General features: G+C 47.8%; 1 protein-coding gene across 1 annotated transcript; it reads left to right on the top strand.

Moving 5' to 3' along the window:
• Nucleotides 1–8,919: 8,919 nt before the first annotated feature.
• Nucleotides 8,920–12,445, top strand: LOC116900700 (beta-defensin 36-like). The gene is made up of 2 exons (XM_032902403.1): nt 8,920–8,994; nt 12,205–12,445. Exons 1-2 carry the CDS (start codon nt 8,937–8,939, stop codon nt 12,348–12,350), a joined length of 204 nt encoding a protein of 67 aa, XP_032758294.1. The 5' UTR covers nt 8,920–8,936; the 3' UTR covers nt 12,351–12,445.
• Nucleotides 12,446–18,145: the final 5,700 nt, after the last annotated feature.

The following is an 18,145-nucleotide window of genomic DNA, read 5'->3' as shown; positions in this document are numbered from 1 at the left end:
TGGGGTTCCATGCAGCGCAAGGTCTGTTCAAGAGTAAATCCGACATTAGAGGAACAGAAGCCGTGAGGAAAATGGCACGTGTGGGTTCTCTGAGCACACAGCCCAGAACTAATCAAACACAGAGTTGGTCTGGGCTCTGGGCGCAGTCCCTTCCTCAGCGAATCCAATAACAGAGGTTCCCTGAGTCCTGGTCTGAAGATTCATTTCCATTTCTTTGGCTCCCTTAGCTGAAGCGAGGTGGCGGCTTCTGCAGTCGGTAGTGGTAGGGTCCTCAGTTTTGAACCTCCCAGCAAAAGTAAGCAATTCCCTGCATTAACTATCCTCCGTCTCGGTTATTTACATGAATTCTAGTTCCTGACTGGGACCTCCTGATACATAGGTTAAGAGAATCAAAGCATGGTAACCATCACAGATGGTTAAGACCAAACCATCTGTGGGGACAGGGATTATTGAGTGGGCTGCCCGAGACTTACACAAAGATAAGTGAACGCTGGGGGGTGCTAGCTGTTCAGTATTGCCTTCGAGAACTTTTACAAGGAAGAAAATAAGAGATGGTCTGGGAAGGGACCTGGTGACAAGCCCTACAACTCTACCATGGTGGCCAACCGCCTCTTCCTATGAAGTGTCAATCAGAAAACGTAGTCTCAGGTTAATTGTTCGAGGAGCTGGGAAGGCAAAGACTTGCCGAGGAACAGAGGATATTTGTTCCTTTCCAAGGGTGATGGGCGAGAATCGAAGCTGCCCCAGGACTGTGATGGGAAGGTGCAGGCAGGGTATTGGAGAGATTCTTGGCTCCCTGGCTACTGAGGTCTGTTTGTGGTACTCAGAGAGAAGTGGTTAGTGGTGAGCCTGGCTTCTGGGGTTCCTTTGGTCAGCGGGGCCGGAAGTGGGGAAGGAGAACTGTTACTAAAGAAGAAACTGAGGAACAGTCGAGACTTGTACCTTGTCCTCACCAACTCTCACCTGTGACAGTGACAAAGCACAGTGGCTCCCGCTTCTGATAGCTGCAGTCCCCAGAGATCATTAAAACATAAAAAAGAGGGATTGGGGATTTAGCTCAGTGGTAGAATGCTTGCTTAGCAAGCGCAAGGCCCTGGGTTCGGTCCTCAGCTCCGAAAAAAAAGAAAAAGAAAGAAAAAAAGAAAGAAAAACATAAAAAAGTTGTCTACACACGGACACTCGAGTTCACAGAAGGGAGGAAGCTGAGAGGAGGAATCTTAGCCAGTCTGGTACCCACCAGGGTGTGCTTGAATGTGTGGGACATCCAGCCTTCGTGTTCCTTCTTAGGGAGAAGGTATTCACTGGATTCTTCTCTTCCTGAGAGACCTTCACTGACTGCAATGCCTGGGCCTTCAACAGAGTCAGTGATTTGTACTTCTTCTACAAACTTAGTCTTAACTTTGGAAAGTGTATTAAAATGTATCCTTCGAAATTTTCAGGAACATAATGTCTCTTATCTTGTTTACTCTCCACTCTCTCAACTCCCTCCAACACCTTTTCTTGGAGACATGTTTTCTGTAACCAACACTGGCCTTGATCTCTCTTTGTAGCTGAGGCTGACCTTGAACTTCTGGTCCTTCTGCTTCTACCTCTTGAATGCTGGAATTACAGACATGCGTTATCATGGCTGGGTTTATAAAGGGCTCACTCGGTTGAATCCAGGGCCTTGCATGTGCAAGGCAATCATTCAAGCAACTGGGACAGATCCTTAGCCCTTCTACTAATTTAATTTTTATTTAAAAAAGATGTATTTTTATTTTGGGTTATGCGTGAGTGTATGTGTATGCATGTGAGTGCAGGCGTACTTCGAGGCCCGAAGATCCCTTGGAGCTGGAGTTCTAATGCCTCCACCTTCCGCATGGGTGCTAGGAACTGAGCTCAGTTCCCTTGCAATAGCAATACGTGTTCTTAACTGCTGAACCATCGCTCCAGCTCTTATGTGATATTGGAGGTTCTTTGTTTTCAATGCTAAACCCAGGGCTTCATGCACATCAATAAGGGGCACGTCCCCAGAAGGATGTGTTTCATCAGGGGTTTGGAACAGATGAGCCATGGTCCGCTTACCCATTGATTCATATGAGTCTGTATGTGGGGAGGCGACACAGAAAGCAAATGGATACGGTGAGGATTTCAGCCCCCATGCAGGGCAGGGTAGTTGTGTTTTCACCCACAGACTCTTGGGATCAGCAAATGAGTCTCTGAAACCTTTAGGCAATGGAGAGTCTTTTCAACCTTCAACTCACAAGTACATGGTAGCACCTTGAAAGCTGCCTTCCCCTCCTGGGCCTCCTTGCACACTCATTTAGTACTCTGTGTTAAAAAAAGAAAACCAGAGTAGGTATAAGTACAGTGGGATCTGTTAGTCACAGGGCCAAGGGATCTGGTAAGAGGCAGAGGAAAAATGCTATGTGAATACTTCCGGCACACCTCAGATACCATGGTTGTTCATGGACAAGAAAAGCCACTTTCAACCTGATCAGGAATCAAAGAAAACAAATCCAAATAACAAGCTGCTATCATTTTCTGCTATGAAATTAATAAGAATATTATTTTATCTATAATACCAGAAGTTTATAAAGAGATGTTATTTTTCCAATTAAGCATATGCATATGTATGTGTATGACTGTGGCTTTGTGCACATGGGTGCAGTGCCTGAGGAGGCCAGAAGAGGGCTTCGATTCTCCTGGAGCTGGAGCTCCTCAAGGTTGTGATTTACCTGACATGGGTGATGGGGAGCCCTCTGGAAGATCAGCATATGCTATGCTCTTAATGTACCCCCACACCAAGCCTCGGCTATCTCCCCAGTAGCAACCCCAGAGACTTTTCTTTGGTGGGTTTTCTTGTTTGTTTGCTTTTTGGTTTTGAGGGTTTTTTTGTTTTGTTCTGTTTTGTTTTGTGTTTTTGTTTTTGTTTTTGGAGACAGGGTTTCTCTGTGTAGCCCTGGCTATCCTGGAATTCACTTTGTAGAACAGGTTGGCCTCGAATTCACAGAGTTCTGCCTGCCTTTCTGCCTGCCTCTGCTTCCCGAGTGCTGAGAATAAAGGCATACACCACCGCAGTCCTGCTTCTAGAGATTAGGATATCGGGAGAGAGGAGTACTTTTATTAGAATCAGCAGACTGCAGCATGCTTTTAGCAGGGTGCTTGCCAATACTCAAATCATGAAAATGCGCTGGGCTAGTGTCCTTATAAGGAGGAGGCAATTTAGACAGAATCGCAAGAAAGTCTTATTGGATGATGGTGCCAGGCTGAAGCTGTGCCTTTGTAAGCTGAGGAAGCTGAGGGGATCAGCAGCAAGGAGTCAGGAGCAAAGCACAGAGCACGCATCCCCTCTGGGCTTCTGGAGGATCCAGTGTTGCCACCGTTTTGATTTGTTTTTGTTTTTGATGTGGAGCCCTCAGAATAATAGAGGAAAAAATAATCTGTTTTTACAAACCACTCTGTTGTGGTATGCTGAATGACAGCCGTAGGAAACAAATAGGCCATCTTTTCAAGTTTATTAATACAAAGCCATGATATGTCTGTAATGGTTACCTTCACTGTCGACTTGACTGGATTGGGAAGTCTCTCTGTGACTAGCGAGGCACGCCTCTGAGAGTGTCTGCTGAGGGCATGCCCAGAGAGGATTAAGGAAGATGGACTTGTCCCAGATATGGGTGGCACCATCCCCTAGGCCTATGCCAAAGGGAAAAGTCAGCTAGCTTGCTGTTCTCTTTCTGTGTCCCGGCCACCATGGTGTGGTCAGCTTTGCTGTTTTGACCCTTGCCACAGTGCCCCGTCTCATCATGACCCAGAAACAACTGATCAAGACCACTAAAGCTTTAGTCCAAGAGAGGCATCTTCCCTCCAAGCTGTTTCTCTCCAGTGCGCTGTCACAGGGATGTCATGTCTAGATAACATGGTGTCTTTGGCTGCTTGTGATGTTTGAGCAATGGGATAGCCATGATCTTGTTCTTTCCTTCTTCCTTCCTGGCTAAGCAATTCTACAAGCCGCAGGGAAGCAAACTCTTGCTGCATTCACGTGCGTCTTATGAACACCAAACTCACCTATGACAAGACAAAAAAGATATGTATTGGCTGCCTTATCCCAGTGACTGTCACCTTCAACTTCTGACAAACAAGTGGCTAGAAAAGAGCAGTTCTGGTGCATCATAAAAATCTGGAATAAATACTGGCATACCAGCCATTGAGTGCTAATCATGTGTGATATTGTAAAGCTAGGCCCTTGCAAGCTCTGAATAACCCAGCGTTAAGCAGAAGGTTAGTGCTGGAGGGTGGGTGTGGGATAAAGGACGGACCAACAGCCTCATTCCTCCCAAACCCTCAGGATATAAATCCCATAGGTGGTGGTCTCTCAGTGGGCCAGCTCAACTCTCATAATCCCTAAGTATGTATAACTCATGGTGATGGACTCTGGCTCAGTTCAAGCCAGCCCCAGGTCTACCCCGTGTCGGGGACATGCCCAAGGTACAGTTACCCTTTCCCCTAGTGAACTTTGCAATTTTAGGTGCTGCTTAATCCCTTGCATATATTCTTGCATCTTATTAATTTATCTATAGCAGACTGACTGCTGGGTAAAGTGGGCTTTCAGGAAGAGCACATCCCTTTCCTGGATGCCCCACTTGCCTGTGGTGCACAGACATACATCCCAGCAAAACATCCATATACATAGAAAACAATGGGCTTTAAGAAATTAAAAAAAAGCCATGTGCTTAACTAATTCAAAATCCATAGGAAGTAAAATTAAGTACAAGATGGTTTTATTGAGAACTCAATCAACTTAAAATTTGAGAATATCAGAAGGTGGCCCATGAAAGCTAAGTGTTCTCTCTTGTAATTAATTGTCCCTGGTTTCTGGCTGAAGGGATGATCCCTTGAGAAAGGACTATTCCCTGTTTCTAATGCATTCCCGCTCCTGATGCTCTAGAGAAGTCCACCATAGTGTAAGAGGCTCAGAGCCCCGGAGCTCAGCCTGCCATCCCTGAACTCAACAGTGTATCTCTTGTCCAGCCTGCACCACTGGAGTCTGGCAGGAGAGCGGAACCACTTGCTCCCCTTCCTCCCCCCAGTTCTTCAGGGACGTCAATGCCATTTGTTTCCCAAGCCACAATCTCAAGATTAATGTACAACGATGTTTAGCTCTGCACTGTCCTCCTGCTCTTTCTCATGAGATAGTTGACTGTCCAAGGTCACTGGAAGCCATTGTGTTGCTCAGAGCTTGCTGGAACGGAACATTCTGTAATTCTTAGATTTTTGAAAGACAAGAGAAAACCTTGTAGAGGAGCTCAAAAATATCTGAGCACCAGCCAAGTCTGTCCAACAGGAATGAGTAAGACTTGGAAGAGACCAGGATCTTACAATTTATTCCCGATATTTCAGGGACCCCGGTCCTAGATGGGAGAATGCTGGTGAGACAGGAGATTGATGTCAGAGGAGTCTAACAGTACCTTACTCCCACCCCAGGTACTTCAGTTGAACCAAAAGGACAGGTAGTAGTGGTCAGCAGGACAGAATATAAAGACAGGTGGTCTCTCTGGTAAAGAACAGTTGTTGTTGGTGGACTCCATCTGCTTCAGCTCAAACCAGCGCTGAGGACTTCTTCACCAGCAGGGCATGCCCTGACTGAAGTTACCCTTTCCCCTCATGAACTTTGTGATTTCAGGGGCCACTTAAACCCTTGTTTACATTCTTGAATCATTTATGTTTACTTATAACAGAGAGACTGACTTCTGGATAACATGGGCTGCCAAGAAGCACACATCCCTTTCCTGGACGTTCCCACCCTGGAGGACATACAGGGGACAGGGTGACAGAGAGAAGTGAGACACAAGCCCCATGCCTTCCAGGATCAGCGCCGTTTCTGCTTGGCTCAGCTGTGCCGTTCTAAAGAGTGCATCATAGCTTCCTGGGCTGAGCTAATGAAACCCTCTTTGCTTTTCTCTGCTGCTGCGTCTCGTCTGAATTCTTCTCTTTGGGGAGCACAAGAGCCACGACTGCTTCTGGGGTCTAGAACATCGAGACCTCAAGGCCATTTTGTCCTGGTTAGCTATTCTCTTGCATTGAGAAAAAACCATGACCTAAAGCAACTTGGGAAGGCTTTTAGAATACAGTCTATCATTAAGGGAAGCCAAGGGAGGAATTCAGGGCAGGGGTATGGAGGCAGGAGCTGAAGTGGTGACCATGGAGAATACCATTTACTGACTCCCTCCTCCCTCTCCCTCTCCCCTCCCCTCCCTCTCCTCTCCCTCCCTCCCTCTCCCTCCCTCTCCCTCCCTCTCCCTCTCCCTCTCCCTCTCCCTCCCCCCCCCCTCTTTCTCCCTCTCTCCCTCTCCCTCCCTCTCCCTCTCCTCCCTCCCCTCTCCTCACTCCCTTCTCCCCTTCCCCTCTCTGTGCATGTGATTGTGTGTCTGTCTCTGTCTCTGTCTCTCTGTCCCTCTGTCACCCCTCCCTTTAGCTAACTTACTTATATAGCCTAAAGATGGTATTGCGCCCAGTGGGCTGGGCTCTCCTGTGTCAACTAACAGTCAAGGAGATGACCTGTATACAGGCCCACAGGCCAGTCAGATGGAGGCAATTCCTTAACCAAGGTTCCCTCTTTCCAAGGGTGTCAAGTTGCAAACCAAGATCAGCCACACACAACTCATAACAGGAAGTTCTAAGGCTGAGTGGGGACAGCATTAACATTCTGTGAAGCCATCTCCGAGGAGAGGCCAAGGCTGTCATTCAGCAGTGGTAACGAGGACAGTCTGTAGTTTGCACAGAAAGATACCCAGGTTGGACCACCTTCCTTAGAACCTTAACCTGGATCTCCATGGTAACCTCCATGGTAACCTCCCTGAGGAAGCTGGTGTAAGGAGTCATAGCCCTAGGACTCTAGGGGCAAGCCAATTAGTTTGGTCCACATTGGTGGCAAAATCTTAGATTTTGGTAGTCTTTCATTTTTCTGTGTATTTTGAGTGACCGGAGAGCCAGAGAGGTTGGATTGAGTTTTAGAATCCCAGAGGGTTTTAGAGCTCCCTGGTGAGACTAAATCCTAGAGAGAGATTTGGATTCATTCCAAGGTCACAGAATTCAGTGGCGCAGCTAGGACATGAGCTGGATAATTTCAACTCTATCTTTCTTAGCTTCAATGCCAACATTCTTCCTAAAACTGAGCATTTTAGGCAGGGAGAGCTCTTCTCATCGATAGAGACTATCCCGATAGGTACATACTGCGGAAAGGGTGGGCAGTGTCCTCTCTTCTCCAGGCTGGAGAGATGGCTCAGTGGTTAAGAGAAGGTCTACTGCTCTTCCAGAGGACCTGAGTTCAGTGCCCAGCACCCACATGGTGCCTCACAATTGCCGGTAACTCTGGCTCCAGGGGATCTAACATCTCCCAGGGCAACTGCATTTATGTGCACATGCCTATGCACAGGAATGCGCGTCCATATAAGTAAAAATAAAACAATTCTTTTTGATTGTGTGTTTGAGACAAGGTCTCTCTATGCAGTGCTGGCGGTCTTGCAACTTGCTGTATAAATCCACCTGCCTCTGCCCCTCAGGTTTTGTGATTAAGGGCCTGTGCCACCACACCCAGCTAACGTTTCTTTAAAAAATATATTTTTTAAAGTAGTTCATTTAAGCTATGTTAGAATCATGACAGCTGTGTTCGGATATGTGTGATGGTGTGTGTGGAGGTCAGAGATCAAGCTTGGGTGTCATTTCTCAAGAGCCATCACCTTGTGTTTTAAGACAGGGTTTGTCATTGGCCTGGAGCAGGCTGATTAGATTAGGATGGCTTGCAGTGGGCGCCAGGGCTTCTGAATGCCTGTCCCCACTTATTCCAGCACAAGGATCCTAAGTGTGTGTCACCGTGTTTGTCTATTTATTTTATTTTATTTGTTGAGACAGCTGTGTCACTATGTAGTCTTGGCTGTCCTGAAACTCCCTACGTAGGCCAGGCTGTCCTCAGACTCATGGAGATCCACCTGCCTCTGCCTCTGGAGTGCTGGGATTAAAGGTTTGCACCACCACACACCACTTCTGTGTTTGTATAGATTCTGGTGATCATACTTGGGACCTCCACAAAGGACTTGTGTGTCCAGTGCTTTACTGGATGAGCTGTCAGGGTAGCACTTTGTGGGGGCATGATACGGACTACAGAGTGTTGAGGATTTTTAAATGTATTAGCATTTTAAATATAATGTTTTAACTGATTCTTTGAAAATTGTGTGCATGCATACAATGTATTTTACTCACATCCACCCCATTCCTTCTACTAGCTTCTCGAAAATCCATCTCCCACCTCTCTACCTTCCTCCCAACGTCATGTTCTTCTGTTAAAAAAATATTTTGTTTGTGTGTGTGTGTGCATGTGTGTGCATGTGTGTGTGTGTGTGTGTGTGTGTGTGCATGGCCACACTTGTGTTTGAAGTCTCTGTGCCGCATGCACACAGTGCTGCCAGAGGCCAAAAGAAGGTGTCAGATCCTCCGGAACTGGAAGAGCAGCTTCCTAGCTTCCTAGGCAAGCGCTCTACCACTGAGCTAAATCCCCAACCCCGCAGCCAGTGCTTTTAACCGGTGAGCCATCTCCCCAGTCCAATCCTTTTAAAACATCTCAGCTAATTCCATTCGTGCTGCCCACAGACCCACGGATGTGGTACTGTTCGCTGGAGCATAGACAATCACCAGGGGGGGGCCACACTTTCATCCAGGAAAGATTCTCTCTCTTTTGACATAGACTGACATCTTCTCTGTGCCCTCTCTGTAGAATTTCTCTGGTTCTTGAGTGAATGTGGTAGGGTGTATGTGGGTGCTGTGGGTGTGCAGGCCTAGGGATGGAGAGACAGGCTGTACCCGTGGGCCTCGGAGGACACGTGTCCCTGCTGATTACAAGGAACAAGGATCCAGAGCGCTTGATCTCTGCCTTGTGCCAACACCCTGGATTTCCCGAAGCCATGAAGACTGCAGTGTTAACTATGGTCCTGCTGCTGCTGCTGTCCCAGGTCATTCCAGGTAACCTAGACCCCTTCAGAGGAGGGACAGAGTTGGAAAGTAGGTCTGCTCAGGGACCTGGGTGATTGACGGATGTGTAGGAGACACTGTCTGAGCAGTGGAAAGAGCCTCAGATCTTGGGTTAGACCCTGCAAGGCAGCTCACGCCTGTGTGTTCCAATGTCCTAATATCTACTTTTTATGCAACAAGTTAGGTTGAAAGGTCAAGACTGGGCAGGCTGAAATTTTGGTGGGCTGCCGCTTCTTCGTTTTCTGTAATTCATCAGAGAGTTCCAGGGACTTCCATCCTGCTGGTGGGAGAGCTGGGAGGTGACGGCTCAGGGGACTGCCCGTAACCCTGGAGGCCAGTTGCTTTGGCCTCTTAGGACTTGTGAGACAATTCTAGCTTGGGGAAATGGTTAGGCCTCCAAGGTTTCTACCTTCATCCCTCCCCCCTCTCCTCCCAATAATAGCTGGATTTAGGAGACAATGGATACATCATTACTCAGTTGAATGTAATTTATTTTAGACTAATGTTTTTGATTTTTTTTGAGGTGGTGGTAGTGTTGTTTTTGTTTTTGTTTTGTTTTGATTTTTGTGTTTTAGAGACAGGCTTCTCTGTGTAACAGCCCTGGCTTTGTAGACTAGGCTGACCTTAAACTCATAGAGACCAGACTAATAGTTCTAAGGCACATGGTAAGTATCCTGCCACCATTGTCCCTCCTGCACTATAAGCTCTTCCTGTTTGGCAGTGGGGAAGTGTTTGGTCTGAGGTGCTGATCTTTCTGATAAAACTCTTCTTGTCTTTGATGTTGCGTCCTCAGTATCTGGTGTGATAGGATGCTTCAGGCTTGTTTTGGAATTCTTGGCCAAAAATTGTTTCTTTTTTCTTTCTCTTTTTTAAAGATTTATTTATTTATTATATATAAGTACACTGTCGCCATCTTCAGGCACACCAGAAGAGAGCATCAGATCTCATTACAGATGGTTGTGAGCTACCATGTGGTTGCTGGGATTTGAACTCAGGGCCTCTGGAAGAGCAGTCAGTGCTCTTAACCGCTGAGCCATCTCTCCAGCCCCAAAAATTGTTTCTATGATTCTAAATACTGGTCAATGCTTTGCAATAACCAGAAATGAGGAAACAGCCTTTTTAAAAATAAGCACCCATCTACCTCTATATTCCTTTGTTTTTTTTCTTTTTGTAGGGGTGGGGATGGAGCCCAGCTCATGGATGGTAGGGAAGCACTCTGCCTCTGAGTCACATACCTAGCCTGTTAGGAATGATGGCCTAGACGTTTCTTCCTCATCTCATTGTCTGTCACCACAGATAGCTCTACAGTCACATGTTCTCAAGCCATTGAGAATGTCTGCACATGTTCTCCGTGTATGCCCATGTTGGTATTGTGCTGTGTGGCTCTTCTCTCTGGATGTGTAACCATGGAGTCTTTATGAACTCCTTTTGCTTCTGTATTCTTGTGGTTCGTGCTGGACAGGCACTCTGTCACTGAGCTCTGGTGGCCTGACTTTAAGTTGTCATTTAGTTAGAGTTCTACAGGGCACTGCATATCCAACACTTAGTTGTGTGTCTAATTTGCTAGTCTGAAGCTCTTTCCCTGTTAGAGTCCTTAGGAAAGGCATGTGGAGGCAGTATTTGTCCAGTTTCAGATGTTAACAGTTTCTTGTTGTCCTTTGTCCTTGGAAGGCACGAGTGTCGAAAGTGCATGATGCCAGTCTTTACTCTGTCATAAAGCATCATTGTCAATAAGTTCTAGTATAGCCCCAACCTCTGGTGAGCATGAGTGTGTGTGCATGTGCGTGTGCGTGCGCGTGCGTGTGCGTGTGTGTGTGTGTGTGTGTGTGTGTGTGTGTGTGTGTGTGGTGAATGTGTGCTGTCCACTGAGTTCATTCAAACAGTGCCTCTCATATGAATGTGTGTTTAGGGCTGATCACTTGGGATAACTTATTGGGGAGCTTTTCCCTGGGGAAGACTGATTCTTCTCCTCTCAGCCGCCACTGATGGCCTGTAGCTCTTTCTCCAGCTGATGGGGCCTTGTGAGACTTCCCTATCCTCACTGGTGGATCTGCTGGTGTGGTGACATAGGTCTAACTTATGCGGCCATAGTGTTAGGATTTCATGGGCATAGCATCCCAAGCATGTCTAGAAGACACGGTTTAGCAGCTGTGTCCTGGTACTCTGCCTCCTACTGTCTGTCTTTCCACACCTCTTCTATGCTGTTCCCTGCGTGGATGGCTTGTATTGTAGATGTAGCAGCTGAGCAAGGCTCCTTATGGCCATTAATTCTCTGCATTTCGATTAGTTGTGGGGCTTCCCTTTTTTATTTAAAAACCCTTTCCATTTCCCGTTTCTCTTAAGCCATCCGGCTTCAATATTTGCTAATATGTTCCTTCTAGTTCAGTTTCCTTCCCTGTAAAATAAACTGCTCGATCTTTGCTGAGGTTCTGCCCCATTCATACCGGGGTTTATTTAATACTAGTGTTTTCTTACACAAGTTAATTAATAATTAATTAGTTTTACTTACATTTTACCTTTTATTTCTTTTGAGACAGGGTCTCATGTAGCTGAAGCTGGTCTCGAACTCACGGTGTGTTGCTGAAGATGCCCTGGAGCTCCTGTTTCTCCCGCCCCTAACTCTTGAATGTTGAGATTACAGATATGGGTTACCACGCCCAGTCTGTGCTATGCTAGGGCTAGAAGCCAGGGCTTCAAGCATGCGAGGCAAACACCAACTGAGCTATACCCCCAATGCTGTTCCTTAGCACAGCTCATCCCCTTGTAGAAAAGAGGAAAGAGATTCTTTTTTTTTCCTTTTTCTTTTTTTTTTTGGAGCTGGGGACCGAACCCAGGGCCTTGTGCTTGCTAGGCAAGCGCTCTACCACTGAGCTAAATCCCCAACCCCGAGGAAAGAGATTCTTAAGAAAAGAGTCACCAGTTCAAGGTTTCCCAGCTGCCTTGGGACACAGATAGAATTCAAATCCAGTTCTATCCATTCTGATGGTTCATATTTGCCTCACAACCCAATGTACTTGTTAAGCCTTATAGACTACTGCACTTCCAAGATGGAGTGTTTGTAGAAGATGTGAGGTGATACAAGCCTCCTCAACCTCTAGAGGTGACTGCTCCTTCCACTGCCTCTGTTTTCATTACCTGAGGCCCTGGCCTCTACCTGGGACCTCATGACTCATGCAGGTGTCTGTGTCTGTTCTGGCATAGGGAGCCCTGAAAAATGCTGGAAGTCTTTTGGTATCTGCCGTGAGGAGTGCCTCAGGAAAGAGAAGTTCTACATCTTCTGCTGGGATGGAAGCCTGTGCTGTGTGAAGCCTAAGAATGTGCCCCAGTGGTCACAGAGTTCGGACTAGCACTCTAAATCCCAAGGCCACAGAAACGAAGGTGGACCTAGGCAGAGGTCTGAGCTTGGCAGTTTCCGGAGCTTCATTAAAGCAGCTTTGGCTGGCTTCTGTGTTCGCCTCTTTGTATACAGAGTCAAATGTCAGCAAAAGGCCTGTGGCTCAGGGGTGCGTCTAGCTCTTGCCCAGGAGTTCTGCAACTGTGGATGGAGTTAATCAACTGCGTGGGTGAAATATTCAGAAAAAAATGTTCATTACTGTTCATTACAAGTGCATTTCTAAACAATGCACTTGAGAACTATATATGGCATTTGCACTGTCCTAGGAAATACAGGTAAATGTAGACATGATGTAAGTATAGTCAATCCTTGTGGTAGGGTTCTGCAATCCCCAGAAACGTCAAGGCATGTGTGTCCCCAATTCTCTCACATACGGTCTGTGGGTGACCTGTGCACAGTCCCTCTGGTGCTTTATTTCTTGTTATTAGGTTACGTTGATTGTTCGAGACAGTAGATTTTATTGTGATGCTTTTGCCTGGAATTCAATGTGACGTGATCGTCTTAACTCCCATGACTTCCTCACACTCTTTCTCCCTGCTCCAGGCCTTCTTCCCTAACAGTTCCCTGCCGATATTCATGTCATTTAAATGTTCTTCTTTAGACTCCACACGTGAGAGAAACCATCATGTTTGTTTTTCTGAATCTGGCTTATTTCTCTTAACAAGATAATCTACTCTTCCAATGAAATGATTCCTTAGGATTGATTAACACTTCATTGTCTACATTTCACGTTTTCCCTCCTCCCCACTCTCTTACATTTGATTTCTGACACAAAGTCTTACCCTATGGCCCAGGCTATCCTGGAACTCACTGTGTAATCCAAGTTGCCTTGAATTTGTGGCAATCCTCCTGCCTTAGCCTCCTGAGTGTTGCAGTTACCAGTATGAGTTACCACACCTGTTTCACATTTTCTTCATCCATTCATACACTGGTGGACACCCAGGCTGCCCTCCTGACTAGGCTACTTGAGTAGTGCTGTGATAATCACTGATATGCAGGTAGTAATAGCCCCTTCTGCCTTAGCCTCCTTTCCGTGCATGCCCAGGGCTGATAGCTATAGTGTGGCAGTTTTGTTTTTAATTGTTTGGAGAACTTGCATAAGTGTTTCCGTGGTGGCCGCACCCATTTACATTCTCAGAAGAGGATGTGAGAGTTCTGTTTCCCTTTTATGCTCTCCAGTTTTTACTTTTCCTCAATGGTCACCATTTTTATTTTTTCAACTTTTTATTGATTTTTGTGAGTTTCACATCATGCACCCCAGTCCCACTAATCTCCCCATCCATTCATACCCGACCTTCCCCGTGGTGGAGTCTCCGCTGAGGATGCCCTGGAGCCACCCAGAGAAGGCAGGGCAAAGTCCAGAATGGAGAGTTCGCAGTCGGTGTTTCCCTTTGGGGTGCCGGATTCCGCTCCATGCGAGACCGGAAGTGGAACGGCGTGGTCTTGGACAAATGCTATGGTTCACCGTCTCCTCTCTGGGTATGTACCCAGATGCTGTTGGTGTACCACCTGGAGAGGAAGTCACGGGGTCTGAGGTCTATGTTTCCCCTCGGGGCATCTGCAAGCCAAGCCGGAGGAGCCAAGCCCGAGGAAGGAAGGAAGTGGATTGGGAGCGAATGCCGAGTACTGGATGGGTGGCAGAAGAGAGAGCCTTCTTTGGGAGTCTTAGGCCAGGCTTTTTTAGGCGAAGACTTCCCCGTGGCAGTCTTTAATGAAACAGTTCTCTGAGATGATCCTTGATTGTTCATACTGCTTTTTTTGGGGGTTGGGGGTGGATGTGAACTCGTACGCTTTACTCCGGGAGAAACAGGGATTATACACTTTTGGAGAAAGGGCATGGGAATATCCAGGAAGGTCACTGGCTGAAGGCTAAGGCTATCTGGATTCCTCATTGGGTGGTATGCTACCTTGACTCAGAACAGGTACAAAGGCGGGTAGGGAGTGGTTCCACTCCAGCCGTTCTCACATCCTGAGATTCCCAGAGTTTGGGCTCACCAGTTCCTATTTCTGTCTGGCGGCACAGCCCACTTGCCCCAATGCCTTTGCAACGCCCCAAAAGAAAACAAACAAACCAAAAATAATAAGTAAAACAAAACAAAGCATAGAAAATATCGTCGTGAAAGCTGTAGTATGTCACAGAGTGTCCCACAGGATACCCCTCTGTCCATACATCTTCACTTGCAAATGTTCCCGGCAATGAGTCATCGTTGATTTCCAGACCTCTGGCCTCGAAAATCATCAATACTAGATCCTCAGCGGGACTCTTCCTGGTTATCCTGTTGTTGCCCTGTGTCATGGAGATCCTGCTGATTTAGTTCACACTAGCCCTTTCATGCGCTCCAATAGCTCACAAATGGTATATTTTTTGGGGTGTGCCAACTCAAAAGCCCTGGGTCTGGGCCTGGGTAGTAGCTGTGCTAGTCACCAGGCCTGTATCTGCACCACCAGGGCGAGCTCTGCAGCGCTGGCCCTGCTAGCCCACCCAGGGCTAGCCAGCGCTTGGGGCTGGCTCACCTGCGCTCACACCACCAGAGCCAGCTTCACTGTGTTGCACAGTTGAGGCACGGGGCCCACTCTCTCAAGTGCTGAAACTGTAAGGGGCAGCTCTCCTGCTCTCACGCCCTAGCGGCTAGCTCACCTCATCATCAGGGTCCATTGTGTTGCCCAGAGGAGGTGCAGCGCCCCCTCTGTTCTCCAGCTTGTGAGGGGCGGGGCCAGCTTTCCTGCCTTCGTGACCTTGGCGCCAGCTCTCCTTACTACTGCAGGTAAGGGTAGGAGGGGTGGGAAGGCATCACCCCTGCACCCACACCACCTCACAGCAGATGAGCGGTGGGGCCAGCTCTCCCAGACTCACGACCTAAGAGCAGGCTAGGGCTCCACCAGGGCCAACTCCACTATACTGCCCAGGTGAGGGGCAGGGCAGCTCTCCAGAGTGCGGCCTCTAGTGAGGGGCAGGGTCAGTTCTGCCCAGCCCTTGGTGGCTGCCCAGACCAGGGATGTCTCCATGGTCTCTAGTGGTAATATGACCCATGGACATGGACACCAATCTCTGCTCCTGCATGGCCACAGACCCAGACGTGACCCTCAGCGGTAGCACAGGTTGGGGCTTCACTACAGCCTGACGTGGTTGGGCTGGCTACTCATAGCAGGCTGCTCCTCTCTACCCTCATGTCTCCATTCTCATCTCTCTTCATAATGTTCACACTGTCCTGCTTTGCTCTCTCTCACATCTGTCCACCATGTAGCTTGCACATTGTAGTGGCTCCTGCTGCAGGCTGGCCTTACGGCTGGCTGGTGGCGCTCTGGGTGACCTCCTCTGCTCATGCTATGGGGCATGGTCTCAGATTGGCCCCTGTGTATCTACGGCCTACCCGTGCCGTGTGGTAGTAGAAGGGTCTCTGGGCGTGTTCTCCTGCCCACCCCCATTTTTTTTTTCGGAGCTGGGGACCGAACCCAGGGCCTTGCGCTTGCTAGGCAAGCGCTCTACCACTGAGCTAAATCCCCAACCCCCCCCCATTTTTAATAGAACAGGGGGATGCCCACAAGCTGTTCATCTGACAGAGGATTAGTACCCAGAGTATATTATAAAGAACTCAAAAAAAAAAAAAAAAAGAGCAAAAATGACCAATTGCATGGAGAATTGACTAACATCTTTAGCCTTAACATGCCATTACAGGGTTAGTGGGATCTAACGGTCAGGTGACACCCTGTGTACATAGGCCGTGCAGCATGATGGTGACAGACACCTGGGCTGCACTCGTGTTGGCACTGAGCAAGCACATCCACCCATCACAGCGGTTGTTACTTTTCCTTGCTGACCCAGTGCTTGACAAGGAGTAGCTGAAGGGACAAAGTTTACGGTGGCTCACTGTGTGAAGAGGAAGTCATGGCGGCTGGAGTGCGAGGCAGGCTGGTTAAACTCTACAGGCATTGTGAGCTGAGGGCTGACCTTTACCCCTCAACCCCAGCAACCTCATTTCAGTGGGACCCGGACTGTAGAATGGTGCCACTCACCCTCAGAGTGGGCTTTTCCAGGAATCCCCTTATAAACACATGCGTTATTCCTCACGGATACCCTGTATTTTCATAACCCAATCAAATCGACAGTCGAAATTAGCCATGGCAAGTTTACTTCTTATCCACTCGATGCCAAAACCCACAGTTTTTAATGGTTAAATTCTATCTCTGGTCATCAAAGACCCATGGCCATGTAATAATACAAAATGTGTTTAGTTTATCTGTATGCGTCACTAACATCTTAATCCACATATGTTTGCCAAGCCTGATGACCAACTTTGATCCCTAGGACACCCATGGCAGGCAGTGAGAACCAGCTTTTCAAAGTCGACCTCTGACTCTATGCTCAACCTTAGTGCAGGTGTGCACACACACGAACAGCCAGCAAATACATGTCAGTTACCGCTTCAGCAGACTTTTATGTCCTGTGCTGCGTTGTCTCACTGAAAATCCTGAGCGAACAACTCCTCCTTTGTTGCTGATACCGAGACAGAAGGAGCAGAGCTCTCGAGAGAGACAGGCAGTTACCAGGTCTGACCTTGGTGATAATGACTAACGTCTCATGCACGTTCTGCTCCCATAACCCCACCCACCTATTTTTACCCACCAAATCCTCCATCTGGAAACCTTCTACCCCTGAGCTATAAAAGCCTGTCTTCCTTATGTCCAAGGTTGATCTCTTCAACTCTACCTTAGGGGGAGGCGGGCCATGTATATGAATGAAATAAAAGCTTGCTTTAATTAATTTCTTGCTTTAATTTGATCTGGGTCAGCAGTCTTTCTCCTCTCATCTTTGGGAGTAGCTCTTTGTCCTTGGTCCACAGGCAACCAAAAATGAGTTTCTTATCTGTTTCTCCAATTTCCTCTATGATTCCTATTTTACAGCGGGCTGGGCAGTTCTGATGGGGAGAAGTTAGAAAACTCCCTGCTAGGAACAGCGAAAGCATGATCTGCCCCGGGAGGGCTGTGACTGATTCTGGAAGAAGAAGGCAAATGAAGGATCCAGGGATGGAGAGGCCTCCGGAAGGGCGGAAGCCACAACAATGATAAGAAGCGGGAGGTCAAAGTGCCAGTAAGCGGGAAGAGAGACGCCAGAGGCACAGGGAGTGTAAGGAAGTGATAAACTCCAGGATGTGCTCAGATAAACCATCAGCATCCTTCCACCCCATCTTCCACCAGGGCCTCAACAGTTATTCTGTGTTCATTCTGGACACAGAAGAAGGGACTGGCCTTGAACCCAGTTCTGAGTAAGGAATCGGAGACTTAGACTTTCAACATTGTGAAATGCCCAAACTTAATGTGAGGATGTGCAGTTGGTAGAGAGGTCTGTGTCTCTTGCACTGGGTCTTATACTGATGAGGAAGGGAACCCAGGGGCACATCAGGGGAGGAGAGGAACCAAAGCCGGTGGGCTGGTAAGTCAGAAAGGCAAGCACTGGGAGTTAATGACAGTGGAAGTCAATCAGCCGTCAGGACACTGGGTGTCCTGGAACTTGCTATGTAGACCGGGCTGGTCTTGAACTCACAAAGACCCATTTGCCTCAGCCTCCTGAGTGCTGGGATTATAGGTGTGTAGCAGCCAGGCTGGGGCCTTTAGCACCTTCTATGGTGGGAGATGATTCTCCTTTCTGCCAATACGCAAAGGACAGACACACTCCCAGATGGTCAGAAGCTGGGTTGGAAGAGGAGCCTATGGCCATTTTGAGTGAACAATGCTACCAGCTTTGCCCTC

Source organism: Rattus rattus, chromosome 5 (assembly GCF_011064425.1).
Source record: "Rattus rattus isolate New Zealand chromosome 5, Rrattus_CSIRO_v1, whole genome shotgun sequence".
Lineage (NCBI taxonomy): Eukaryota > Metazoa > Chordata > Mammalia > Rodentia > Muridae > Rattus > Rattus rattus.
Note: the sequence above shows the minus strand (reverse complement) of the source record. Positions and strands in the feature narration are given on the sequence as shown.

Bases quoted from the DNA above. Each gene is read 5' to 3' on its own strand.
- LOC116900700 (XM_032902403.1), top strand. From the start codon at position 8,937: ATGAAGACTGCAGTGTTAACTATGGTCCTGCTGCTGCTGCTGTCCCAG. The intron at 8,995-12,204 runs GTAACCTAGACC...GTTCTGGCATAG, and splicing joins GCTGTCCCAGGTCATTCCAG to GGAGCCCTGAAAAATGCTGG.